At 48.6% G+C, this 27996-nt stretch overlaps 2 protein-coding genes and 1 long non-coding RNA gene across 7 annotated transcripts in view; 2 read left to right on the top strand and 1 right to left on the bottom strand.

Moving 5' to 3' along the window:
* Positions 1-263: 263 nt before the first annotated feature.
* On the bottom strand, positions 264-26183 carry CYS1 (cystin 1). Its single transcript, XM_037026497.2, has 3 exons — positions 25747-26183; positions 5647-5699; positions 264-1993 (listed from the first exon to the last, which is right to left on the bottom strand). Exons 1-3 carry the CDS (start codon positions 26068-26070, stop codon positions 1888-1890), a joined length of 483 nt encoding a protein of 160 aa, XP_036882392.2. The 5' UTR covers positions 26071-26183; the 3' UTR covers positions 264-1887.
* RRM2 (ribonucleotide reductase regulatory subunit M2) overlaps positions 828-27996 on the top strand; it is a 71020-nt gene continuing 43851 nt past the window's right edge. For 4 of the 5 annotated variants that reach the window (XM_073216752.1, XM_037026562.2, XM_017650287.3 and 1 more), the window contains exons 1-3: positions 854-996; positions 3330-3414; positions 3544-3597. In XM_073216752.1, coding sequence (XP_073072853.1) covers positions 3550-3597 — 48 coding nt within the window. In that variant the 5' untranslated portion in view covers positions 854-996; positions 3330-3414; positions 3544-3549. Of the gene's footprint in view, positions 997-3329; positions 3415-3543; positions 3598-27996 lie in introns of all 5 variants that reach the window. The other variant, XM_073216738.1, reaches the window with a different exon arrangement.
* LOC140844452 (uncharacterized) lies at positions 25950-27716 on the top strand. Its single transcript, XR_012122766.1, has 2 exons — positions 25950-26091; positions 27515-27716. It is a non-coding gene; the product is annotated as an uncharacterized lncRNA (long non-coding RNA).

Below are 27996 nucleotides of genomic sequence, written 5' to 3'. Positions count from 1 at the left end.
AGAACTAGAGCGGTCACTTAGCACAGTCACCTGACACTGAGAGCAGCAGCAACTATACGAGAAATGTGTGTTTTCTTAACACTTTCATCTCATTAATGGTTTCATGAGGTTTCCACTGGAAAATACAGAAGTATCACCTTTCTTTTGGAAACTGGATGAATGTGTTCCATTTTAACAAAATAATAATGTAAAGTTGTAAACATTTTATGTCATCAAATTCAAGGCCTGATTCATCTGGTGGTGAGAAAGCAAATTTCAACTGCTTTTAAAAGAAGTATTTGTATTATTAAAATAGTAACAACTTTAATCTTTACATCAAAAGAAATGGTTTGGAGTCAGAAAAGAAATAGCTCTTGTCTTGAGCAGAGGGTTCTGTGCCAGCCCTTCAGGGGCATTTGTTCGAAGGCTCCGCGGTTCCAGCCTCTGACTTTGCAGTGAGAAGCCTCCCAGCCACGGGACATCTGATCCCAGGCACTCTTGTCAAGTAGTAACAGTTCATAGCAAACACCCATTTGCCCACGGTGGCCACAGGCCTGTAGGTCTGGGGACATGCCAAATGGCTGCTCAGTGGTTTCCAAGTCGCCCTTGCATCTTGCCAGCAACACCAGGGAGGCCACCGTGTCAGTGGTACAGACAAGCTGAGGCCTATTCTGGCCTGGGCAAAAGCTGCCATCGCCCCCACGTGTCCCTTTGCACCGAAGGCCCTGCCAGGGCTCCAGAGGGGCCTGCTTCCCTGCCTCCTGGCTCTGACCACGCCCCACCCGGACATTCCCAGAGCAGCCACGCCCACGCCCACAGCGGAAGGCCCGCCTTCCAAACAGGCTGCGGTTCCCCTCAGGGTGCTTCCGGGTCACTCGCCCTTGGCAAGTGGGCTTCTCATTGACAGCTGGGGATTTTTTCACTGCTGATTTTCTACCTTCCACCGGGTGGGAAGAGAGTGAGAAGGTCCTGTCAGGCGTTTGTCAGGAGAGCTGTGGTTCCTGAAAACCCTCTCAGGTGGGTCCAGGGTGCTCACCCCCAGCAGGGGAAGCAGTTCAGTGCCCCGGGAGGGTGGGGAAACCGTGGAGATCAAAGAAACCTGGAATTGTGTAGCCCTGGATTGTCTTGTCAGAGCGGGGAGCGCCCAGAAGAGCCTCTGGGAGGCGCTTCTAAAAAGGGAAACTGAGGCCCAGGGAGGGAAGTGACTGCACGTTAGTGCAAGAGGGAGGCCAGGACAGGGCTCCTGGGCACCATGCCCACTGGAGGCCCGGGCCTCTGCGGGGAGGCAAGGGGTGCTCCGAGGCCCCAGGGAAGGAAGAGTCTGAGAAGGTCTACAGCTTAGACTCAATCCTTTCTGCTCAAGCATGTCTGGGCTTCAGCAGCGTGGGCCTCACGGGGGAGCTGGTTAGACACGCAGGCGCCCCCCCACCCCCCGCCCAGACCCTCAGAGCCAGAATCTGCATTTCAACATCTCCAGGTGATTCATCTGCAGAACTGAGGGCGCCCCCCCCCAGGGGAACCTTCCTGAAGTGCTGCGGCACGTGTCGTAGAGGCCCTAAGGTGTCCAGTCTGAGCCAGGTTCAGCTAATGAGCCTTTCCCAGCCTGGCTGGGGAGGGAGCCCTCCGAAGGGGGAAGCAGTTCTGGCTCCACGAGACCCTTGCAGCCAGACCCTGCCCGAGGCTGAGGGAGGAGCCGCCCCAGGGAGATGCCCCTGCCCACCTGTGGGCCGCGCCTGCCCCTCCCTCTGACCGGGGTCAGCACAGCCGACCACCCCTTGCCAGCAAGCCTGAAGGCCAGGTGCCGGCCACATTCAGAACCATCTGAATATGGACTTGCAAAGACAGGGAGCGCACCCCCCCCATCCCCGGGCCTGGGCAGGCAGGGCGGGTCCCGAGGAGCGGCGCGGCTCAGCGGCTGTGCTCCCGCTCGATGCTCGCCATCAGCTCCTCCTCCGAGCAGTCGTAGGAGATGGCTGACTGTCTCTCGGGACTCTTGTGGCTGCTGCCTGGGGCTCTGTGGGCCAGAAACACCAGGGTTAGTCGGGGGCCAGGAGGCGAGATGTCACGTTCGAACTCATCATCTCCCCTGGACAACCACAGTGGCCCCTTGATGGAATCCTTGTCCATCCTAAAACCAAAATGAAAACCATTGCCCTTGAGGAAAACTTGTTCATCTCTTACATGAGCAGGCCTCTGCCTAGTTCTCTGGCTCCATCTCCCACAGCAGGATCTGCCAAGACCTTACTTGCTCACGAGGAAGCTCGCACCTGCCTCTTGTAAAGGTCAGGGCCCTCGGGGTGGAAAGACCAGAATTTGAATCTCAGCCCTGCTACCTACTCTCTTGGCCACCCTGGACAAGGCATTTGCATCTCTCGACATCAAAATTTTCTCTAAAATGGAGCTCTATTCAGAAATTCATTCTGTGCATCAATAAGATAACATGCAGCTAGCATATGACCCGAATCCTCATGCTGCACAGCCCTTAGCCAAGTGTGCGCTGCCGAGATCCACCTTAGCTGACTAACTCCCCCACCTGCGCCCTCGGGGCGGCCCAGGAGCTGCTGCTGTGGGACAGGACTGGACGTTGGCTTCCTGACCCTTCCCCAAGCCTCTGTGTAGTGTGCTGAGGGGTGACCACAGCTGGGCAGGCTCCAGCTGCCCGGGCTCCAGAATGGGACTCCCACCAGCCTGTACGTGGCTGCCCACACACCCCTGGCTTTCTGGACGTCTTGGGGCTTTGGGTGCGCTTGTTGTTGGGGGACCTACCCTGGCTTCCAGGCCGCTCCGTGGCCATGTCAGTGTGTACCCGGCACTTGCCTTGCCTCCAGGGCACCTTCAACAGGTAAGGGGAGGGAGTGGGGGTGCCCTGGCTGGGGGCTGCTAGCTGGCCGCAGCCTCTGAAGGGGTGTAGGGTCTGCAGCCCAGAGCTGGCCACTGCCATAGCTGGGATGGTGGCCTCCCACCCGCCAGGCAGACGCACTGCCTCACTGGGGAAGGAGCCTGCGCTGCTCTGCCGGCCAGACAGCTGGGGTGACCCGTCCCTTCCCAGCCTCTGTTTTCCTACATGTGAGCCCAGGGGCTGGGCTGGATGACCCTTCAGCAGCAGGCACAGACAGAAGCTTCCAGAATCCGGGCATTTCCCTTCCATGGGCCCTCAACTTCTGCTACCCGGGCCTCAGACTTCAGGCCAGCCTGGCCCTGCCCTCGGTGCCAGACCAGCCGGCTCAGCTCTGCTGCTTCTGTGCCCCCACCCCTGTCCTCAGGAAAGGACATGGTCATCATCACGATGGGCAGACTCGGGGGTCAAGGTCCACACGGTCCAGGTTCACATCAAATGTTCCCTTCAACAGGCATCTGTGAAACGCCTCCTGTGTGTGCCTTGCTGTGAGGGACCAGAGGTGAGTCGGGCAGTGGCCCCAGTTCGAGAGGCTAACGGTAAGAGACAAACCCACCATGCTGCCGATGGAGGGAGAGAGTTTGGGCTGACGAGGACCGAGGGAAGGCGGAGAGCTTCTGAGGAGGAGGTATTTGAACTGGGCTTTGAAGGATTTTTCTCTTCAACAGTTCAGTATGAAGACTTCCAAACATACGGAAAAGTTTAAATGGCAGATTCAACGAGTAAGTAAATACATATTTTTTGCTGGATTTATTCTATTACATAGCTGTCTACTTCCTCTGATTTCTGGGTGCATTTCCAAGTACACCTGCTGGCGACAGACGTATCTCCCTGAGGCATTGCTCTGAGGGATTCTGACAGCAGAGCTGGGTTGGGGGCAGAGGCGGGAGGGAAGGGTGGTCACAGCAGAAACCAGCACAGAGTGCTGGCATCAGGTCTGCACGGGGAGGGAGGCCTGGGGGTGCAGGGGAGCCCTGTGGGCAGTGAGAAGCCCAGCAGAGTGGTGCCCTGGCCCAGGACGCTCTCCCCAAAGGCCACGGAGCCCAAGCAGGGGGGCAGAGGCGGTGGCTGTGGCTGGAATGACCTGGGGATTCCTGTGTGTCCTTGGAGCTCACCTCCCTGTGATCAGCTGCACCAGGGCGGGCTGCCAACACCCCGTGCCTGGGGCTCAGGGCACCCTTTGAAAGCAGTGAGGTCTCCTGGTGAGGGTGAGGAGCTGAGGGGTGGCCTGCAGTGTGCATGGGAGGCAAAGGGACCAATTTGTTTAAAAATAAGAAATAGCTAATTCATTTAAGGTAGAAATAAGCCCTCCTAAATTCCATGGATTGGTGAAAACTAGAGAAAGTCACTGCTGATTCTCCCTGGAATCAGCAGAAACATTCAGCCAGCCGAGTCAGGTGGATCACTCCACGGGCCCACAGTCTGGACGAGGCCAGGTCCTCAGCACTGAGTCAAGTGCCCGGGCATCTGGGTCAGCCAGGCAGAGCCGCCTGGCCTGGGGCCATTGCTGCAGCGGGACACGGAGCTGTGTCCCAGCACAGGCGGGCACACACAGGAGCCAGGCACCCGGCCCACCTCCAGGCAAGTTTGCTAAACAAGCGAGAAGCGGGTTGTATGAGGGAGGCCTGGCGCCCCACTCTGCTCAAAGACTCTCGGCCTTGGCCGCTGGTGGGAGAGGGGTGTAAATGTTCTCATTGCTTCACGTCTGCTGCTGCCGCGTGGCCCCAAGCCCGCAGCTGTCCCACATTCTTTACTTGAAAGCAGTGGCATGTTCAGCGTGTCATTCAAAGTCCTCCCTACATTCCCACACTTCCCCCTTCCACTCCCTCCCACAGCCTCTGTGCCACATACTGGTGTCCTGAGCGTCTGGTGCTGTAGACCTCCTGTCCTGCTGCCTGGATGGCTCCTTCCCTCCTTCCTCCTGAGAACGTCCACGTGCCCTTCACAGCCCAGCCCCTCCGCAAGCCCTCTGGCTGCTTTTGCCCCTCTCCGAGTTCCCTCAGGCCCACGCCTGCACTTTCCAGGACCAAGCTCTGCAGGGAAGGACCTCCACAAACTTCCATTAAATAAGGGAAGCCAGCCAGGATCTTGCCATGAAACCATTTGGAATTGGTAATAAAAAATAGCTGTTAAGCCAGTACTTTCCCAGCTTTTCACATCCGTGGTCTTGAGCACAACAGTCTCCTGCATCCCAGTGATGGGGCAGGTCTCTGTCACCCTGTTGGAGGTGAGGCTGCTAAAGGGGAGGCAGGCCAGGGGTCCAGGGTCATCCAGCCGAGTCTCCTGCAGGCTGCTCCTGGTGCCCTGTAACTCTCATGCAGCCCGGGGTCATGCGGGGTGGCCAGGAGCAGACACAGAAGGCCTGGCCTCTGGTCGGCGTCCTCAGCTGACACTTTTCAGAGGTTTTTAGTTGGTTTTCCTGATGCCACTGTAATGGGATGGCAGGGGACCCATCTGTCATCCCTCTCGGCTGGGAACTCCTGAAAGCCGAAGCTGGCTGATTCTCAGATGTGTCGCTGCGTGTGGTTTCTGAGTGGACGAGTGAGGTGGGGATGCCTTGTACAATCTGGGCCACGGCCTTTTCAGGAGAAGGTCAGAGCTGCTGTGAGACTGTAAGGTTTCTGCATGTTCCTGTGACTGGAACCTTCCCTTTAAAGAGGAGCTGCATCTGGAAAAGGAGCTGGGTGGGACCCAGGAGCCGCGGGGCTGTGGTGGAAGCTGGAGCCAAGAACCGGTGGCTTCTGGCAGAAGAGATGTGGCCCTGTACTTACCCAGAGACACCGCTGCTCTCCGCGTGGTCCTCAGCACTCTGTCTTGAGGACACCTTGGGAAGGACAAGAGACATGGAAAGGTGGTCAGTGGCGCAGCCTACCTCATGTGCCGGCTTTCTGCTGCAGAGAGGGTGAGCACGTCCAGGCAGAGCTGGCTCCCCAGGGCCGCCTCGCTCCATCTGCTATTTTACAAGGGGGAGAGCTGAGGCTGGGATAGGGCAATGACTCTACAAAGCTCCCACGGAGACTCCCTGCTTCTCTAACACCTACCGGCCAACACCCCCATTTCTCCCCTCCAGGAGTCAAGGCCCAACTTCTCTCTAACACCTTCCCCTGCTGTTCTGCAGACCTTTCTCTGTCCTAAGTTGAGTGCACAGACATTGCACACATCTGTTTGCAGACTTTCCCAGTAGTCCGTCTGTCCATCCCTGTACCAACCTGGCTCAGTGACCACAGCTTTAGAATGAACCCTAACATCTGCTAGAGCAAGTCCTCCCACCTATTTTTTGTTTTAAGAGTCTTGACTAATCCTGGTTCTTTACATTTCCTTATGCATGTATTGGAATTGGCTTGTCACATTCAGGTGGGGTGGGGGGGAAACTTGAGGATTGTGTTGTGGTTATAAAAAGTATGGGTCACTTGGGGGGAACTGATATCTTTGCAATAATAAGTCTTCTGCTTTATACAGGGACTATCTCTCTATTCATTTAGGGCTTCTTTAATGTCTTTTAAGAAATTTTATCTTCCCTGTAAAGAAAGGGATTTCTCTTTTTGGTTCCTAGATACCTGTTTGTGATGTTATTATCAATCTTTTTTAGGTAAAGTCTTTCTACCTGCTTGTTGCTGCGGAAATATATATATTTGTGTGTGTGTATGTATATTCAACAGTCTTACTAACCTCTCCTATTAGTCCTAATAATTATAATCTTTTTAATGTTTCTTTGCTCCCATTCACATTACCTGGGAATAATGATCATTTTATTTTTCCCTCCCCAGTCCTTATACATTTTTTCCCTGGCTTTTCTGTACTTCCAACACTACACTGGAAAGAAGTGATAGCAACAGTCATCCTTGTCTTGTTCCTTTATTGAAAGGGACATTTTTCATTCTTTCACAACTTACTGTTTGCTGTGTTTTTTCCCTCAAGCCGCCCGTTACTAGGTCCTGTCTCTCTGCGCTGTGTTCTGAGTCGCCCCTTCAGCACTGTCTTCCGGCACACTAATCTCTTCACCACTGTTTAATTTCCTTTTAACCTATAGTATCAGAATCTTTCATTTTGTGTCCTGTACTTTCCATTTCTGCAAGTTCTATTTGGCACTTTTTTTCAACTATGCTAGTCACTGTCTGTAGGTCCTTGTCCCGATATTTGCTTTAAACATAATCAACACAGTTGACTATAACCTGTGTCTGGGAATCCAGGTAACCAGTCTGCACTGATCTATTTGTGTTGTCTATTGTTTCTGCTGGTTTTCGCTTGTTTCCTTGAGCACTTGGTTATCTGTTATTGCTTGCTGCTCGTCATCCTGGGAACTTCTTTGTGGGCGTTCTCTGAGGCCTAACACGAGGATGGCTTCCTCCAGAAAGGACATGCGTTTGCAGCTGTCAGACACCTAGCAGGCATTGCTGGTCTGGAACCACTTGAGGTTAAGTTTATGCACTCAGGTATTCTGGAACACCAAGGTGATGGGAATTTGGGCTGCAAATCTAAAAGGCAGCTGAACTGTGTTTATAATTCCTTAGAGCTTTCTTACCCTCCTGCACTGCTCAAGACCAGGACGCCTTTCCTTGCCATCCCCTGAGGGTCCTAGACTTATGAGGGAATATAGATTTCCTAGTGGACTTGCTAGCTCAGTGGGCCCTGGCTTGTATTCCCGTCACTGCTGGATACCACTGGACCCAAAGCTCAAATTCACCTGAGGCAAAAGCAGCCTCAACGTCCCATTTATCTCTCTGGATTCTGCTTTTTCTTAGTCTTGGCCTGGTAATTTCTCACTGTATTGTCAGCTATTTAATCCTTCACTGACACTTTTAAACCATGGTAAACGATAGTAAACCAAACACACCGACTGGCTTCTCTCTCTCACCACAAGTCCTCAGAATTGATAGAAAAAGTCATAAGCAAAAAGGGAACACAGCTCTAACAGTCTAGGAAGACACGTGTGTCTCTGGTGAGCCGGAAGGTAGGAGGGATTGATGGAATCTGGGCTGGGATGGACCAAGGGGGGGAACCACCGCCCACACAGTGCACACAGGAGAGGATGCTGGACAAAGCAGAAGCAGCTGTGGGGGCCTCAAGTTCAGAGGTGACAGACGCCAGAGCAGGACAGGGTCTTGGCACAAGGGTCAGAAAGGAGGAGACTCTGATCCCCTGCCACCCACCAACTGCACAAATGTCCAGGCACAGAGTTGTGTCCCCCAGGCTTGGGCAGGCAGTGGAGGGCAGCATGGGTGGCTGATGACACCAGGAAGCACAGGAAACCCTGTTCTCAGGCCACTAATGATGGCCACACACCTAGAGCACATCCCCACGTCCTCTATGACAACTGGAGGCAGGAACCAAATTCATCATTTGAAAGAATCAAACCTGAGAGAAGAGGGTTGTCAGAGCAGACTGAAGGTGACTCTGAAACGAAAATGATTCATAGGCTCAATCAAACAAGAATAAACAGTTATGAAAAATAACCAGCTAGAGATTTTGAAATGAAACATTTGACAGTAGAAAGTAAAATCTCAATAGGTGGTTTAGATCATACAACAGACAGCTGAAGACATAATTAATTACCCAGAAGATCAAAGTGAGACTTTCTGAAAGCAACACAAAAGGACAAATGGGAAAGAAAAAGAGTACTAATCCTAGATAAACTGCCCACCAACTAGGGCAAACCAAGATGTTACAGACACACACAGACTGCACCCGAATGTCCGGTATTGTTTCTTGGGTGCCCACAAGCTGCTCGGCAGTGAGGACAGGGAACACACGGGCTCAGGGGTCATCAGAGTAGCTCCTCCCATACCCACCTCTCCATGCAGCTTTCACACCGACTCCTGGGGAGCCCCCCAGTTTCCTCCTCTTCCAGCCTGGCCAGGGGCCCCTCCAGTGCTTTACCCTGACCCCTCCTCTCCCTGCGCCCATCGTACTGTTTGGTAAATGAAGAATTCCTTGGAGTTAGGATGGATGCCCCACTTATCTCTGTACCCCTGCCCTGAGCAAAGGGCCTGGTCAGAGCAGACATCAGCTGCCAGCTGCTGCCTTCTGAAAGGGCAGCTGGACCTGGGGAAGCTGGCAGTGCCTCATACAGGAACTTCATTTATTCTGCAGACACTGGGGAGTTGTTTGTTTTTAATATTTTTATGTATTTTTTTAGGGTGTCATTGATATACACTCTTATGAAGGTTTCACATGAAAAACATTACTACATTCACCCATATTATCAAGTCCTCCCCATACCCCACTGAAGTCACTGTCCATCAGTGTAGTAAGATGCCACAGAGTCACCACTTGTCTTCTCTGTGCTATACTGCCTTCCCCATGGCCCCACCCACTACATTACATGTGCTAATCGTAATGCCCCTTATTCCCCTTATCCCTCCCTTCCCACCCATCTTCCCCAGTCCCTTTCCCTTTGGTAACTGTTAGTCCATTCTTGGGTTCTGTGAGTCTGCTGCTGTTTTGTTCCTTCAGTTTTTGCTTTGTTCTTATGCTCCACAGATGAGTGAAATCATTTGGTACTTGTCTTTCTCTGCCTGGCTTATTTCACTGAGCATAATACCCTCTAGCTCCATCCATGTTGTTGCAAATGGTAGGATTTGTTTTCTTCTTATGGCTGAAGAGTATTCCATGTGTATATGTACCACATCTTCTTTATCCATTCATCTATTGATGGACACTTAGGTTGCTTCCATTTCTTGGCTATTGTAAATAGTGCTGCGATAAACATAGGGGTGCATATGTCTTTTTGAATCTGAGATCTTGCTTTCTTAGGGTAGATATCTAGGAACGGAATTCCTGGGTCAAATTGTATTTCTATTTTTAGTTTTTTTGAGGGACCTCCATATTGCTTTCCACAATGGTTGAACTAATTTACATTGCCACCAGCAGTGTAGGAGGTACACTTTCTCTGCATCCTCACCAGCATTTGTTGTTCCTAGTCTTTTCAATGTTGGCCATCCTAACTGCTGTGAGGTGATATCTCACTGTGGTTTTAATTTGCATTTGCCTGATAATTAGCAATGTGGAGCATCCTTTCATGTGCCTGTTGGCCATCTGAATTTCTTCTTTGAAGAAGTGTCTGTTCATAACCTCTACCCATTTTTAAATAGGGTTTTTGCTTTATGGGTGTTGAGGCATGTGAGTTCTTCATATATTTTGGATGTTAACCCTTTGTCGGATATGTTGTTTACGAATATATTCTCCCATACTGTAGGATGCCATTTTGTTCTACTGATGGTGTCCTTTGCTGTACAGAAGCTTTTTAGTTTGATATAGTCCCACTTGTTCATTTTTGCTTTTGTTTCCCTTGCCTGAGAAGATGTGATCAGGAAAAAGTTGCTCATGTTTATATTCAAGAAATTTTTGCCTATGTTTTCTTCTAAGAGTTTTATGATTTCATGACTTCCATTCAGGTCTTTGATCTATTTTGAGTTTACTTTTGTGTATGACATTAGACAATAATCCAGTTTCATTCTCTTACACGTAGCTGTCCAGCTTTGCCAACACCAGCTGTTGAAGAGGCTGTCACTTCCACATCATATATTCATGGCTCTTTTATTGTATATTAATTGACCATATGTTTATATCTGGGCTGTCTATTCTGTTCCATTGATCTATGGGTCTGTTCTCGTGCCAGTACCAAATTGTCTTGATTACTGTGGCTTTGTAGTAGAGCTTGAAGTCAGGGAGCAAATCCCCGCAGCTTTATTCTTCCTTCTCAGGATTGCCTCAGCTGTTAGGGGTCTTTTGTGGTTCCATATGAATTTTAGAACTACTTGCTCTAGTTTGTTGAAGAATGCCATTGGTATTTTGATAGGGATTACACTGATTCTGCAGATTGCTCTAGGCAGTATGGCCATTTTGACAATATTAATTCTTCTCATCCATGAGCATCCAAATAAATGGATGTATTTCCATTTATTGGTATCTTCTTTAATTTCTCTCACGAGTGTCTTATAGTTTTCAGGGTATAGGTCTTTCTCTTCTTTGGTTAGGTTTATTCCTAGGTATTTTATTCTTTTTGATGCAACTGTGAATGGAATTGTTTTCCTGATTTCTCTCTCTGCTACTTCATTGTTAGTGTATAGGAAAGCCACAGATTTCTGTGTATTAATTTTGTATTGTGCAACTTTGCTGAATTCAGATATTAGATCTAGTAGTTTTGGAGTGGATACTTTAGGGTTTTTTATGTACAGTGTCATGTCATCTGCAAACAGGGACAGTTTGACTTCTTCCTTACCAATCTGGATGCCTTTTATTTCTTTGTGTTGTCTGATTGCCGTGGCTAGGACCTCCAGAACTATGTTGAATAGAAGTGGGGAGAGTGGGCATCCTTATCTTGTTCCTGATCTTAAAGAAAAAGCTTTCAGCTTCTCGCTGTTAAGTATGATGTTGGCTGTGAGTTTGTCATATATGGCCTTTATTATGTTGAGGTACTTGTCCTCTATACCCATTTTGTTGAGAGTTTTTATCATGAATGGATGTTGAATTTTGTCAAATGCTTTTTCAGCATCTATGGATATGATCATGTGGTTTCTGTCCTTTTTGTTGATGTGGTGGATGATGTTGATGGATTTTCGAATGTTGTACCATCCTTGCATCCCTGGAATAAATCCTACTTGATCATGATGGATGATCATTTTGATGTATTTTTGAATTCAGTTTGCTAATATTTTGCTGAGTATTTTTGCATCTATGTTCATCAGGGATATTGGTCTGTAATTTTCTTTTTTGTTGGTATCTTTGCTTGGTTTAGAGTGATGCTGGCCACACAGAATGAGTTTGGAAGTATTCCCTCTTCTATTTTTTTGAAAACTTTAAGGAGGATGGGTATTAGGTCTTTACTAAATGTTTGATAAAATTCAGCAGTAAAGCCATCTGGTCCAGGAATTTTGTTCTTAGGTAGTTTTTTTTTATTACCAATTCAATTTCGTTGCTGGTAATTGGTCTTTTCAGATTTTCTGTTTCTTCCTGGGTCAGCCTTGGAAGGTTGAATTTTTCTAGAAAGTTGTCCATTTCTTCTAGTTTATCCAGTTTGTTAGCACAAAATTTCTCATAGTATTCTCTAATAATTTTTTGTATTTCTGTAGTGTCCATAGTGATTTTTCCTTTCTCATTTCTGATTCTGTTTATGTGTATAGACATTTCTTTTCTTGATAAGTCTGGCTAGGAGTTTATTTATTTTGTTTATTTTCTCAAAGAACCAGCTCCTGCTTTCATTGAGTCTTTCTATTGTATTATTCTTCTCAATTTTATTTATTTCTGCTCTAATCTTTATTATGTCCCTCCTTCTACTGACTTTGGGCCTCATTTTTTCTTCTTTTTTAGTTTCATTAATTGCAAGTTTAGACTGTTCATATGGGATTGTTCTTCTTTCCCGAGGTAGGCCTGTATTGCCATATACTTCCCTCTTAACATGGCCTTCACTGCATTCCACAGATTTTGCAGTGTTGCATTATTGTTGTCATTTGTCTCCATATATTGCCTGATTTGGTCATTGATCTATTGATTATTTAGGAGCATGTTGTGAAGTTTCCATGTGTTTGTGGGCTTTTTCTTTTCTTTGCATAGTTTATTACTAGTTTCATACTTTTGTGGTCTGAGAAACTGGTTGGTACAATTTCAATCCTGAATTTACTGAGGCTCTTTTTGTGGCCAAATATATGATCTTTTCTTGAAAATGTTCTATGTGCACTTGAGAAGAATGTGTATCCTGCTGCTTTGGGTGGAGGGTTCTGTAGATGTCTGTTAGGTCCAAGTGTTCTAGTGTGTTGTTCAGTGCCTCTGCGTCCTTACTCATTTTCTGTCTGGTGGATCTGTCCTTTGGAGTGAGTGGAGTGTTGAAGTCTCCTTGGATAAATGCATTGCATTCTATTTCCCCTTTAATTCCGTTAGTATTTGTTTCACATATGTAGGTGCTCCTGTGTTGGGTGCATAGATATTTATAATAGTTATATCCTCTTGTTGAACTGACCCCTTTATCATTATGTAATGTCCTTCTTTGTCTTTTGTTACTTTCTTTGTTTTGAAGTCTATTTTGTCTTATACACATATTGCAACTCCTTCTTTTTTCTCCCTACTAGTTGCATGAAATATCTTTTTCCATCCCTTCACTTTTAGTCTGTGCATGTCTTTGGGTTTGAAGTGAGTCTCTTGCAAGCAGCATATAGATGGGTCTTGTTTTTTTATCCATTCAGTGACTCTATATTTTGGTTGGTGCATTCAGATCATTTACATTTAGGGTGATAATCGATAGATATGTACTTATTGCCATTGTAGGCTTCAGATTTGTGGTTACCAAAGGTTCAAGGGTAACTTCCTTACTACCTAACAGTCTAATTTAACTCACTTGGTATGCTATTACAAACTCAATCTAAAGTTCTTTTTTTCCCTCCTTTGTCTTCCTCCTTCATTCTTTATATATCAGGTATCATATTCTGTACTCTTTGTCTATCCTTGACTGACTTTGGGGGTAGTTAATTTGATTTTGCATCTGCTTAGTAATTAATTGGTCTGCTTTCTTTACTGTGGTTTTATTACCTCTGGGGACAGCTATTTAGCTTTAGGAACACTTCCACCTATAGCAGTCCCTCCAAAATACACTGTAGAGATGGTTTGTGCGAGGTAAATTCTCTCAGCTTTCGCTTATCTGGAAATTGTTTAATCCCTCCTTCAAATTTAAGTGGCAGTCTTGCCAGGTAGAGTATTCTTGGTTCCAGGCCCTTCTGCTTTATTGCATTAAATGTATCAGGCCACTCCCTTCTGGCCTGTTAGGTTTCTGTTGAGAAGTCTGATGATAGTCTGATGGGTTTTTCTTTGTATGTGATCTTTTTCTCTCTCTGGCTGCTTTTAATAGTCTGTCCTTATTCTTCATCTCTGCCATTTTAATTACTGTATATCTTGGTGTTATATTCCTTGGGTCCCTTGTGTTGGGAGATCTGTGCACCTCCATGGCCTGAGAGACTATCTCCTTCCCCAGACTGGGAAAGTTCTCAGCAATTATCTTCTCAAAGACACTTACTATCCATTTTTTACTCTCTTCATCTTCTAGTATCCTTATAATATGAATATTGTGCTGTGTGGATTGGTCACGCAGTTCTCTTAATATTCTTTCATTCCTAGAGATCCTTTTTACTCTCTGTGCCTCAGCTTCTTTGTATTTCTGTTCTCTAATTTCTATTTCATTTACTGTCTCCTCTACTTCATCTAATCTGCTTTCAAATCCCTCCTTTGTATGTTTCATTTCAGATAATGCATTCTTTGTTTGTATCTCATTCTTGAATTCCTCCCTGAGTTCTTGAATATTTTTCTGTAGCTCCGTGAGCATGTTTATGATCTTTATTTTGAAATCTCTTTCAGTAAGATTGGTAATTTCAGTTTCACTTGACCCTCTTTCTGGTATTTGTGGGATTTGGGGCTGAACCAGGTTCCTTTGACATTTCAAATTTTAGGTGGCATGCTCTAGTGCCCAGAAGCTCTACTCTGTGGAGCTACTCAGCCCCTGGAGCAATGGCAGGGGTCACAGGCAAGCGGTGCTGGTTCCTGTCAGGAGGAAAGAGCTCTTTCCTGCTTCCTGGCTGCAGTGGTTGCCCCAACTGCCAGGGCCAGTGGGCCACGAATGCAGGGAGAAGCCTCTTTGCTTTGCACTTGTAGCTGCCATAGGCAGGGCTGCCCCCTGGCTGGCCTAGTGCAATGGTGGGGGCGGCTGATTTGCGAGCTGGTACTGGCCTGGAGGAAGGCGTAGAGGGCTATGTATTGTAATGGGGGGGTCTCATAGCTGCTTAGCCAGCCAGGGGGATGAAGTACCTGAAGCTCCTGAGAGTTTCCAACTCACTGGGCAGAGTGCAACTGGATAATTTTGTCCACCTGTCCTTTCTCCTGAGCATCAACCTCTGTGCACTCTGTGCAGTCCTTCCCCCTTTAGCAGCCCTCTTGCTGTTAGGAAGTCTCTCAGACTGCCCGCCTTTCTTTTGTCCCAGAGTGGCCAGTTGTGGTTATGTGTTTTCCACAAGTAGCTGGAATCTCAGTCTCTCCAAGTATTCTGCCTGTCTTAGCTTTCTAACCCCACTAATCTCCAGAGCACTATGCAATGTAGGTTCATGCTCCCAGAGCAGATCTCCAGGGCTGGGTGTCCAGCAGTCCTAGGCCTCCACCTGCTCCCTGCTCCATTTCTCTTCCTCCCTCCAGTGAGCTGGGGTGGGGAAAGGACTTGGGTCCCTCAGGATCATGACTTTGGTACTTTACCCTTTTCCTTGAGGTCTGCTGTTTTCCCCAGGTGTAGGCAGTCTGCCACAGCCTTCTTTCCTGTTGCTCTTTCAGGACTGGATATATTTCCTATATTCTCATATTATATGTTGTTTTGGGAGGAGGTTTCTGTCTTACCTCTCACAATTGCCATCTTTAAGCCTCTGTCAACACTGGGGAGTTTTCAATGTTTTGTTTTTTCCTTTTAATACTAGGGCGAGGTAAGCTCTCTGATTGTGTTCCCTTAGCACATGATCCTGTTACCGATGGAGAGAACTGGGCTTTTGCCCCACAGGAAGCTGCTTACATTCTCTCCAAATTCTCTTTTAAAGCTTCCCCCATCTTCTGATTCCGAGGCTTAGCCACATGGATTAATCATTCACCAGATATTTATTCAGCACCCCCAGGGTTACGTCTGCTGCCATGGAGACATACAGTCTAGTTTTCAGGTGCTGGTGATGTCACTAGAGAAGTAAGTCCTAATCACATTGGACAGTTAGCAAAATGTACAAGAGAGTGTGTGTGTCGGGGGTGGTGGTGGCTATAAAACTCTGAGCAGTTGGAGAAGGTGGCCAGAGAGGGAGCAAAAGCATGAATTCTAAAAGAGACAGACCCAGCTCTGCCCTACCATTTGTGTGATTGTGGGCAGTTTTCTTAACCATTCTAAGCAGTAGTTTCCTCATGTGTAAAACAAGTTTATTGTGACACTATTTAAAGTAATTGCCAAGGTGCTTGGGACTTAGTAAGTACTCAGTAGATATTAGCTATTATCATTTCTATATCAACAGATCAATGCTATGTACTATGTTGTTCTCTAATTATGAACCTGTTAACATTAGTTAATTCTCCCCAGCAAGAGTACCACTTCTCCCAAGTTACAGACCTCAAAACTGGGCATACAATAAACATGAAATATTTCCTGATTAAGTTGAATATCAAGTTGCTGGGTAATGACAATCTTGGGTTTATAGTCTCTATAGCAGTTGGCATAGTTGAGTAAAAATAGTGTAATACAGAAAGAGTTCACATCCCAGTTTTGTCATTTAGTAATGATATGCCCTTGGGTGAATTGTGAGGCCTCTGAGCCTCAATTTACTCATCCTCCTAATGGAAAGGAACTTGCCCTTCAAAGCTATGACACAAGAAATTCTCTCTCATATACCTATCATCTATCTATCTCATCCTTAGGGTAGTGTCTAAGATGTAAACACCTTTATTAAGTATCTGAACCAACATCCCATCTAGAGTGATCTCTGATGCAGCCCTGCTAGAAGGTAACCTGAGTACAGGATGAGGTTAGCAGAGGGAACATCTTGGCCTTTAAGCATGGAAAATATTCTTCCCTGAGAAATTTCTGATGTGTTTCTTGGGAAGTGTTAGTTATTGGTGGCAAATGGGAGCAAGCTGGCACTGGGTGTGTCCTGATGGGCAGTGGAAGACAGCCAACTTCAGTGCACTGTCTGGAAAAGGTTGTTCTTCCCTGCCTGGCACTATCTCCAAGTGGAGGCTGGCTGCACTGCAAAGGTGCACAGCCTTGTTCTGGAGGTCCTCCAAGGAGCCCACCGTGGCTGCTGGGGGCTGGTGATCTTACCATGTGGGAGTCAATATTCACTAACATTTCTTTGAACACTCATTGTGCCGTTGGGGAGTATAACGATGAAAAGATGACTCTCAGGCCAGCAAGGAATTCACAGAGTGGGATGGGCATGAAGGAGAGAAGGGAAGTACCATGCGCGCATGCACATGCTCACTCCCATTGCTGCCTGACACCACCCAGCCCATCTCTGAGAAGCTCAGACTATCTGAAAATTCTTTTTAATTTTAATAGTGATAAAATACACATAATATAAAATTTACCATCTTAACCATTTTCATGTACTTTTCAGTATGAAGTACATTCCCCTTGTGCAACCAATCTCAAGAGCTCTTTTCATCCTGCAAAACTGAAACTCTGTCCGCATTAAACAACTCCCCACCCCTGCAGGCACCCCCCACCCCAAGCCCTGGCAACCACCCTTCTACTTTGTCTCTATGAATGTGACTAGACACCTCATCCAAGTAGAATCAGATAATATTTGTCCTTTTGTGTGTGGCTTACTTCACTTAGCATAATGCCCTCAAGGTTCATCCATGTGGAAAACATGTCAGCTTCCCTCCTTTTTAAGGCTGAAAAACATCCACTGTATGGAGAGACCAGCCTGTTTATCTGTAGATGGACACTGGGGTTGCTTCCACCTTTTGACTATTGTGAATAACATTCTTATGAACGTGGGTGTGCACAGGTCTCTGGGTCACCCTGCTCCCAGTTCTCTTGGGTATATCTGGAAGCTCGCTCGTGTACTGACACCAGTCAGCCTCCCACAGCTCTCAGTCTCTGGGTCTGCTTATATGCTCAGAGACAGCATAAGAGCAGTAACACACAGCCCTGCCTCAGCTGCTTCTTGAGAAGTCACCTGGAAGGAGCCAGCTCCCCCTTGTCAGCCTGTTGGAGCCAGATATGGCTCTTCCCTTCACCAGCAGATTCTGTCGGGGTTGTCGCACACAGTTTCTCCCATCAGGAGGGCAGCTGAATGAAAGTGCATGATTGGATCCGAACATGTGCATGACCATCCGATCTCCACCTCTCCGCTGGTCTACTTACTAAAAGGGGGGCACACTGCTGTCTCACAAGGCAGCGATGACATGGCACCCCATCACCTGTGTAAACTGTGCACCCTAAAGTGGGGTTCAAAAACAAAGTCATACTTTCATCACTTCCCTGATGGCACAGCCTGGTTATACCCATTCAACTTTTAATTGGGTTTCTTTCTGTGCCTGCAGTTGGAATGTGTGGTCCTTTCTCGTCAACTTGTTTAAGCCTTTAACTTGGCTTTCCCAGATTCAAAATGTGTTAGAGGCCCTCCCAGAAATAAAGCTTGGTGGAGCAGCCAGGGAGCTTGGAAGAAAAGCAAAGGCACAGCAGCCCCTGGTGGCTGCTCCAGGCCCAGTGCAGACAAGGTTCCTGCCGTGAGCCAGCTGGCCGCCTGCCGTGAGCCAGCTGGCCGCCTGCCCCTCAGGGTCAGACAGACATCTGGCCCCTGGCCCCGGGGGGAGGCTGGGCGCCTGGGCTGGGGCCGTGGGAATGGGGCTGAGCTCAAGGGCGGGGGAGTGTGCACAGGCAGGTGGGGACATGTCATCACTCGAGATCCCAGGGAGGCTTTGAAAAACCACACCAGAGCCCAACAAGAAGTAGAAAGCGTGAGTAGAAATTGAATAAGGTGATCTCATAAAGTCTCCTCTGGCTCTTACAACTAAGGTTTTCTTTTCTTTTTTGGAGAAAAGGGAAGTATCAATGGTTAGTTTTTAGAAAATCCACTGCATATTTCACCAAAATTATATCCTGCTTCTTCTGTTTAGAGTTCTCCCCTTAACTCTTCATCACAGGTGTAGATGCACACACATCAGTGGTATGTATAACTGACACAGAACAAGTTGCATAAGTCTAAAGAATACAACCTGAGAGGTTTGGGGTTATGTAAACACCTGTTAGACTACCACCACAGTGGAGATACTAGGCGTCATCGCCCCTCTGTGGTGCCCGCTCCCCTCCCCGCCCCCTCCAGGCATCCCCTGCCCTGCAGTCCCGCGTGCCCCTCTGCGGCAGCCACCAGCGTGCACTATTGTCTGCTCTCTGCCAATTGTTCACGCCCTTTTGTTGCTGGGTACACTCTACCCACGGTTAGGCTACCCCCTCCTTCTTTTAAGAATTACCCTTCTTTGAAGCCCAGCTTTGTTTGGTTGGTTGCGTTTTTATGCTCCATTATGGAAATTTTGGCACAAAATTTGAGACATAGACAAAAAGAGACAACAGTGCAATGGGCTTCCTGGTACCCATCGCCCAGCCTCAGCTATTTTCATGTATTTTGTCAATCAGGCTCAGTACTCCCACCACCTGCGGGCACTGCTGTCCACACACAGCTCCACTGAATGGCCTCCCAGGCAGCAAAAGCTGCCGGCCTGCATTGCTAAGATGACAAAAGACTCTTTAAAAAGGAGGCTCCGCCCCTGAGACCACTGGTCCTAGGGCCCCCACCTCCCTTCATGAGGCCTTGCTTTCAGGAGAGTGTTTCCAAAGAGAAGGCCAGGGAGACCTGGAGAAGGTAAAGGAGTGGGATTAGAGGAGAATCACAAATTACATTTATGTCGTGTTTTATCACCTTATAAAGCATGTTTACATAAATTTCTTCCAAACCTCCAGCCAGTAAACACTGAGTACTCAGCTGCAGTCGCTGTCTGCCACCCAGCAGCAGCCTTGCACATGCAGGCGGGTGACCTGGCGTGACCTGGTCCTACGGTGGACCTGGGCTGTCACCCTGCTGGTCCCCCAAAGCTTCCGATATACATGAGAGGCTCAGGTGGCCCCTGTGTTCCCTTCAGCTCTGGCAATCTGTGATTCTCAAACTGTAAAACTAAAGGGGCCCTAGATGGAGTCAGAGGGAAGCTGAATGGGTGGCCTTGAACTAGGGGCGGCCCTCCTTGCTGTAGCGAGCTCCTGGCATTTAGGTGTGTAAGACCCTCCGTTCTGCCCAGACCCCTGCTGCCCCTGCTCAGAGCTCAGCCGCTGTGGGAACCCAAAGCTCCTGTGCCAAGCCTTCCCCAGCACCTCCCAAGGGGGCACACGTGGCAGTGAAGCTGCTTCATGCCCACACCTCCCTGTACCCAGCATCCAGCAGCAACTGCTGAGGCCTGGCATCAGGCCGGGCGCTGGGACACTGCTTCCAGCCCTGACACGGTGGGGTGCCCTCCCGACCCGAGCACCAGCGCAGCACAGGGAGCCCTCAGAGGCCATATGCCCCACCCCCATTTCCAAGCACATTTTAGAATCTTACTGGTTTTGTAGATCTCCTGAGAGGAAGAGTCTTCCTTCAGTTTTTGCTGTTCTCCAGGCTTCCAAGTTAGCACTCTCCCCTGCCCGTCCACATGCTGTGCCCGCAGCCCCCATCTAGCTGATCACACAGTGACAGCACCAATCCCACCACTTCTACAGTGGGTGTGAGTCTCTGAAATCCAAGGAACAAGTCTGCCTCGTACCCAAACCCAGCTTGTACAACACCGAGCATCGTTATCCACCAACTATACACGCAAGAAACCTTGGCGCCTTTCTAGAAACGTCTCCTCCCTTCTCCCATTGTGCCTCACCGGGATTACTGCAGCACTCTCCTGATTTGGCCCTGCTTCCTGCAGTCTCCCGTCATGCCCCTGCCCTCCTGCCACCCCTTACCTTCCCAAAGAGACTGGGAGGGAACACAAGAAACTGAGATGGTGGTGTCTCTGGGGAAGGAGACTGAGGAAATGGTGGGGACATGGTGGAAGGGAAATTTGCTGGGTACCTTTTACATCTTTTCTCATTTGCATATGTATTATCTATTCTAATTCTTAAAACAAACATTTAGAAATAATAAATACAGAAAACTTCTCCTGGCTCCGCCATTGCATACAGGATAAAATTCAACCCCTTAGCCTGGAAGGTTGTAAAATCATGGCCAAACCCTGATCTCGCTGCCTTTTGCACCCCGTCTGTGATCACCTGGCTGTCCAGCCACACTGGACCACACACTGTTCTCCTGGAGCACTTTCATCCCTCAGAGTTTCTCTACATGCAGTTCTCTCTTTCTGGAATGCTCCATCCTTTTTCAACTGCTGGAAAACCTAACTGATTGCTTAGAATTACACAGACGGCAGGGCCACTGGGGATATGTCTGCCTCAGATGACATTATTTGACTCCTGTGTGTGTGTAATAATTCTTACATACTTCTAAACAGGGCTTCCATCATGCATGACAAACGCTCACCGACACAGTCCTCCCCCAACACAGTTTTGCGCTTTTTGGGGCCAGCACTGTTTTACTCTTCCACACATCCTAGACTGATCAGGTACCACTTACTGCCAGTCAAGTTTGTGTTCGTTCTATAGATGTGATTGCAGACAGATGGCAACTATCTTCAAAATAGTGGCTTTTTTTGCCAAAAGTCCATTATCCATCCCTTTTAAATCCCTCTGGTAGATCTGCTTTCCAGTCATGTAATGATTTTGATTGCTTGTTTTCACCTTCACATCCATTAGCAGCTGTGAACCAGGATTACTGTAAAGTCCTGGCTGATGGTAACAGACAAGAAAGAATTATGCTGGTCCTCATTTGCTATAGCAAAATGGAACCTTTGCAAACGGAACCTATAGCAAAATGGAACCTTTGCAAAATAGTGTTAATTTCTTGTATTGAAAAAGACAACCAGGAGGTTTTTTTCTCACGTGCATGTATATTACATATTCTAATTTTAAAAGCAAACATTTAAAAGTAAGCATAACATTTGCTGTGTTGGACACATTTTTAGCAACTTGGGACACATCTTGTACATAATCAGGGAGGCTGTTGAAGGCTCTAGGTCGGGGGAGTGGAAACCCATCTTGGAGAAAAACTGAGCACCAGAGGAAATCGGGAAACAAGTTATAATCCCTCCTGATGGCAAATTTGCTTTAAAATTCAAGTGTAATCCACAGCCCTTGCAGGAAGTACAGTCAGAAAGACTTGGGCTGGCTCTATCAAACTGCATGACCTTAGCCAAGTTAATTACCTCTGCCTTGTCCCCTTGTCTGTGACATGTAGTTTGGGGGAGGCAAGGGCGATTCTGCAGGTACCTGTTCTGGTGATGATTAAATAAAACGATGGGTAATGGGACCTGGCTCTCCGAACAGCCGTAATAAACCACGGCTATTATCTGGCATGCCTTTTCTACACCTGAAGAATCTCTATGCAATTAGAACCGAACCGCAATTTCTTTTTCAATACAAGAAATTAACATGATCTTACTAGAGATTTTAAATTTAAAAAATAAGCCCTATATTAACTTTACAAAAAATGGAGTAAGTGCTCATTGTAGAAAAATTGGAAAACAGAAATACATAAAAAAGGAAATGAAAATGGCTCAGTTGATCCTCCACAGGTATTACTGATAATATCTCATTCCAGTTTTCTCTGTCTCTTTCTGTACATATCTTTTATGTCATGAAAATCTGTTTCCTAAAAATCAAAACTGATACAGGAGGGGAAACAGACTTCGTCTTTCCTTCTGTCGTGTTCTCTGTTTGCCACTATGTAACCAGCAACATGCCTACACGTGCAGTCTCATGCAAATGCTCAAGTAAAAGGATGCTGTTTACAGGTGTAACATGTTAAGTAAATACATGTGAGTGTCACAACTTTTAGTGAAAATTGTATGACCCCCTAAGCACATAAACATCTGAATGAGTAAGTAGGTTGCTGGCAATAACAGTCAAGGGGTGTTATGAGGGCAAGAAGGGTGGTGCTTTTATTAGAGAAAATATAAGTTCTTGATACGTCTGCTCTGGTGAAGGTGGCAGAAGTGTTGAGCATCAGATATTATTGAATTTTTTTTAAAGTCACACACTAAAGAAAAATGGGCAGATCATTGTTGTGAGCAGATCATTGAAACTGTTGGATCTGCCCTGTGACTTGAACATCTGGAAAGTGGAAAATGCATGGAGCATTCTGGGAACAGACCTGCATACAAACTGCCTCCCTCACTTCTTGGCCACATGACTTTGGATAAGTTATTAAAGTCTCAGAGCTGAAATGGCCTCCTTGTAAAAAAAGAGAAAGCAATATTTACCCACAGGCTGTTGGAAGACAGAAATGTGGAACATGACTACGAGGCACCTAACTTAGTCCCTAACCCAGAATAGGTGCCCAAAAACACGTCCTCCCCTCTCTTCCATATAAGTATCATCTGCCGCAAAGCCAAATTTCACAAACATTTCTGCAGTGCACCCACACTACAACTTATGACTGCCCAGAGGGAAGACTTCTTTCTAGCTGGTTTGTACTGATACCCAGAAGAGTGTATGGAACTGGATTGGAAGATAGGACTGTACTGATGTTCTCTTTATTTGGTGAACTGTCTCATAGTTACGTTAGGGAACATAAATACTCACACAGACACACACAGACTGTCATGGGTCCACCAGGGACCTTGGCCTCATCCATCCCATCTTTTCCCATGAGATCTTGTTTCCTGGACTTGGGGGTTTGTAACATAAACCCAAATGCAAGGGGACTGCTATATCCTTTACATTTGTGTCTTACTTCAAATTTGCTCATAATTTTTCCTAAGCTTACAATGAAGAGTGAAAGTCCTCCTATCTAGTATTTCACTGCAAAGTATTATGGTTCACAGTCAAAAAAGAGTTTAACTGAAAGCTGCTTCTGCCAAAATGTCAGGGAAAAATTTATACACAATGAGAGGTAGAAAAACTCTGGGTTAGAGGTGGTTTTAAATGATTGAAATGCTTCTTTAAAATTTTTAAAATTCCAGCTTTAAAAGGAATATGGCAATATTTCATTCTTATCCAGCAACCTCAACTATATCAGAAAAACAATCAAGAATTAAGAAATAGGTAAAAAAAAAAAAAAAAGAGCACTTAATCAACTAAAATAATGGCCACAAAGCCTGTTCACTGAAGAAATGATTGTTCAGGCCAGGGAGGAACCTCTCCAGGCCTGACCTCAGAGGGTCTGCTCTTCCTTTAAACACTGGGCTAGCAAGGATGCTTATGCGATTCCACTAGCGAGGGCGGCTCAGAGACGTGGCTCTTCAGGTGGGGGAGTCAGAGAAGGCTGGTCGGTTGCTTATAGGCTAACAATACTAAAAAGCGACAGTTTGAGGACTGAGGGTGGACCCAGGACAGAAATGCAGTAGCAAGCGAGCCTCACAGCTGTCAGGGCCATTTTGATAATAAGGGTGCAGGACCGTCGACGGTCTGATCTTTGCTCTGTCTTAACTGTGTGGCTTTATTCAAGTTACTTAACCTCTCTGTATCTGTTTCCTCTTCCTCATCTGTAAAAATGGATAATAACTGGGTAAAGATTAAAAGAGTTAATACATGTTTGAGATCCAAGTGCTCATTAAAATATTGGTGACAAATATTCTTGGACAGCCAAATGTAATACATAATATTCAGAATGATGGGCTCAGACATACATATAGGGTCTCCAAGAAGTTCTAATCAACAGGGCTTAAAATTTCTAAATGTGGGTGCTTAAAGAGATCATTTCACTTGAGTTTGATATTCTCTTAGGAATACCTCTCTCCTCCAAAAATGCTAGATAATTATGAACCTAAGGGAGGTCTTCATCCGTCCTTCCTAAAAAAATTTAAAATGGTGCTATTTACTTGCTCAATCAAGCATCTGCCCTGTCCTCAGGAACATCATTTCCAACATTTTGAAGAAGGGCCAACTTCTGAGTAAGGGTTTCATTAACAATTCATCAAAATTCCAATATTTTCTTTGTCCTAGCACTTAGAGTGACGTCTGCACATAGTAGGTGCTCAAACAGTGCCTAAGAAATGACAGAATGAGGAAGGCAGCCCTACCCCCAAGAGTCAAACCTACTCAGTGAATCAGGGAGAAATCCATTCTTTCTGTCCTCCTCTCGTTTTCCCTTCTGAAGTTTCCTGAGCACTTGAAAATGGAACACTAACAGTTTGCTTCCATGCTATTTCAGAATTTTCCCCAAATTTCTCAACTGTTTATCCATTTGTAGTGTTATATAACTGGATGCTGATGTAGTCTTACAGGAATCTTGTTAGAAGAATTCAGTCCTTCTAACTGCAGCTCACTGGTTGGGCCAGTGCTCCCCCAACCCCCGCACCGAGGCCTGGTCCGGATTCTGCTGCCTGGTGGCTGCCCAGAAGACACTTCCCTCAGGTCCTGGCAGTCCTTAAGCAAAGCCCGCCTGGCTCCAGGGGAGGTGGCACTGCCTTCAGCATCCTCTCCAGGCCCAGGAGCTGATGTTAAAGACTTTGTTCATTCAGCTCTGCTGGAGTGAAGACTGTTGCCAAACCAGAGTGCTCATTTTTATTGTTTTTCTAAACCAGCAAGGCTGTTATTACAAGTGTTCTGTAAGAGAGAATAGGCAAGCCAAAAAGGAATTCAACAGCGTCTTAAAAATAGCCAGTAATGTGCGAATTGTTTGACCAGCAAGGCAAAGATTCTGATGTGTCTGACACACAGGGCGTTCGTGAACCACTGTTTGGCTACCGGCCCCGGCACTTAGCATCCGCCTCCAACAGTGTCCCCAGGGGCTGGCCAAGGGGAAAGTACTCCAGAGAAGAGCAGCACCCCTGGCCAGCTCCCTGCCCAGCTGCAAGGAGCCCGGATGCTGTACTTTGAGGGTGGACACACCGTTCCAGAAGGGAAAAAAAGGGAGCTCTGGCCAGAGCAAGCCCAGGAGATGCATTTCTGCCAAGGGACGCCCGTCTCCTGCCCGTTAAGGCTGCTCCCAGCACTGTTACTCCAAAACTGAAGGCAGTTAAAGCAGCACCCAGAGAAGGAACAGAGGCAGAAAATTAGAGGGGGTGTTAGGAAAGGAGGCGCCGTGTGATCCGTAAAAGAGATTCTCAGGCAGCGGGACGGGGGTGACATGGCGCAGCGGAGGGTGCCATGGGCACCGGGCAGGCCCTGGAGGCGGGTGGGAGAACGCAGCTGGGGAGGGACGCGCAGGAGAGGGCTGCGGGACAGCGCTGGGGACAGGGGCGGGGGTGGCCGGGAGGACGGTGCGCCCCGCGGGCTGCGCGGCTCCGCCACTCACCGAGCTCCCGGCGCCGGCTGCGGGTGGGGGTCGCGCCGGGCCCCGCGGGACCGGCTCCTCCGCGCCCCAAGCCGCGGACTCTGCCAGCAGCTCGTCCAGCAGGCGCAGGGTGTCGTCCCCGCCGTCAGGGGGCGCCGCGGGGTCGCGGTGGCGGCCGTCCGCCCCCTCCTCCGCCTCCGCCTCCGCCTCCGCCTCCCGGGCCGCCGCCGCAGCCAGCGGCCTCGTCCCGCCGTCCGGGGCTGTTTCGCCGGGCCCGGCCGGGAGGCTGTCGCGGCTGCGCAGGCGCCTCAGAGCCCGGCCGCTCCGGCTGCTGCCGCTGCCCATCGCGCGCCCGCCCGCAATCAGGTCGGCGGCGCCGCGGGAGCGCGGCCCGGGGCGGGGGCGGGGTGCCTGCCGGGCCGGGGAGGAGCGCGGGGGCCGGGCGGGGCCGGGGAGAAGCGCGGGGGCCGGGCCGGGGTGCGGGGGCCGGGCGGGGCCGGGGAGGAGCGCGGGGGCCGGGCCGGGGTGCGGGGGCCGGGGAGGGGGGCGGGGGCCGGGCCGGGGCGCGGGGGTCGGGCCGGGGTGCGCGGGCCGCGTAGGGGCGCGGGGGGCGGGCCGGGCGGGGTGCGGGCCGCAGCCTGAGGGAGGCGGTGTCCGGCGGGGAGGGCCCGGGGCCCGCGGCGGGGCGTGCCCGGGGCGGGGTGGGGCGTCCCCTCTCCGGCTGCCTCCCAGGTCAGCCCGCCCGGCGCGGGCCGGCCCCTCCCCGCCGGGCGCCGCCGCCCGGAAGCGCTGGGAAAGCCGGGGTGTCGCAGGCCCTGGGGGAAGTCGGCGCGCGGGGTGCCTCTTTGTGGAGCGCGCTCCCGAGCCAAGACTGACGAGAGCGCGGAGGCGACCTCGCGGGCCTAGCGGGCGGCGGGCGCCCGACCTCTCCGAGCCCCCCGGCCCTCCAGGGGCGAAGTGAGGGAAGGGGCGGGCGGGCGAGGAACCCCCGAGGCCGGAGAAGGCGGGGAGGGTGCCGGCGTCGCCCGCGGGGCCGCCGCCCAGGTGTCTGCCCTGCCCTCCCGCGCGGACGCCCTGGGCCCGGCCCGAGGGGGGAACGGGGGGACGAGGCCCGGGCGGGCGGCGCCGCATCGGGCAGTGGAGGGCCCGGGAGTCCTGGCCTGGCCTCCCGCGGCGTCGGAGATCCGGTGCCCCAATGCTGAGCTTTATCAAAAAAAAGTAATCACTTTCGGGAATGAAAAAGTTTAAAAGAGGAAGACAGAGAATACACCCTCTTGCCCCAAGAAAAAATCAAAGGAAACATCAGTAGCTGCTGATCATAATTCTACCTTTTGGTCATTGGAGAGTAAAAAGGAAAGAAAAGAAAACGCTTATTATTTTTAAGTGAACTAACCCCAAAATAAGAGCAGGAAACCCTCCAAAGCCAATCCAAACCCAGTGATGGTACCGTTGGTCCTGCCTGTGTCTGGCTTCGACCTCACTGCTGCTCTCCGCCCCGCTTTCTTAGAAACCCAGCCTTTCCTGAGCAGAGCGACTCAGGCGTCCTGGGTTTAACTCACGTTGTCATTAACTGGAATCCAGACTGGGTTGCAGAATAATTGTTACAGTGAAATTTTGGCTAACTTCAGTCTTAAAATTTTACTATTTTATCACTTAAGGAGTAGACAGTAAAAACCTTATGCCCAAGACAAAGTATGGGATTCAAGCCCATATGCATTTGCATGTCATTATCAAGGGACCAAGGAAGTATTTATAACTCCCCTTCCTTTTTAAATTTTTATTGTTTCAGTGGGCTGTCTTAACCACCCAGTTGGAGGAGATGGGCCCAAGACAGTCTTTGATATCATTTGGATGCTCTGAGTCCACAGATGGATCTAGTTTGGAAGCTATTAATAATGTTTTCTCTTTAAGAAAACAAATCTCATCATGAAACTCCTTAAGCCTAGGGGGAAAAAAACATTCAGAAGTTAAATAAATTTTTCGTGAACTAAGTAGAACTGAGTTTAATCATTTAAAGGAAAACATGTTTTGCTCCTGCCTAAGTAGAGTGTAGTCATATGACTCATAGTTTAAATATATCCAAAGCTCCCTGTGTTCACCTCCTAGGGCAATTGATTTTTCTGACCACTGTTGATTCCAATCCTCTTTCCCCAGAACTTGTGTAGCTCACTCTGCTTTTGTGAGAGTAATGCCAAAGCCTGTGCTCTTTCCACTCAGAGTGCATTTAAAATCAGCTACATTTGGAGACCGGCTTCCACCAAATATGTTAAA

The sequence above is a fragment of the Manis javanica genome, chromosome 1, assembly GCF_040802235.1.
Source record: "Manis javanica isolate MJ-LG chromosome 1, MJ_LKY, whole genome shotgun sequence".
In the NCBI taxonomy this organism is placed as follows: domain Eukaryota; kingdom Metazoa; phylum Chordata; class Mammalia; order Pholidota; family Manidae; genus Manis; species Manis javanica.
This window is presented reverse-complemented; position numbering and strand designations above follow the sequence as displayed.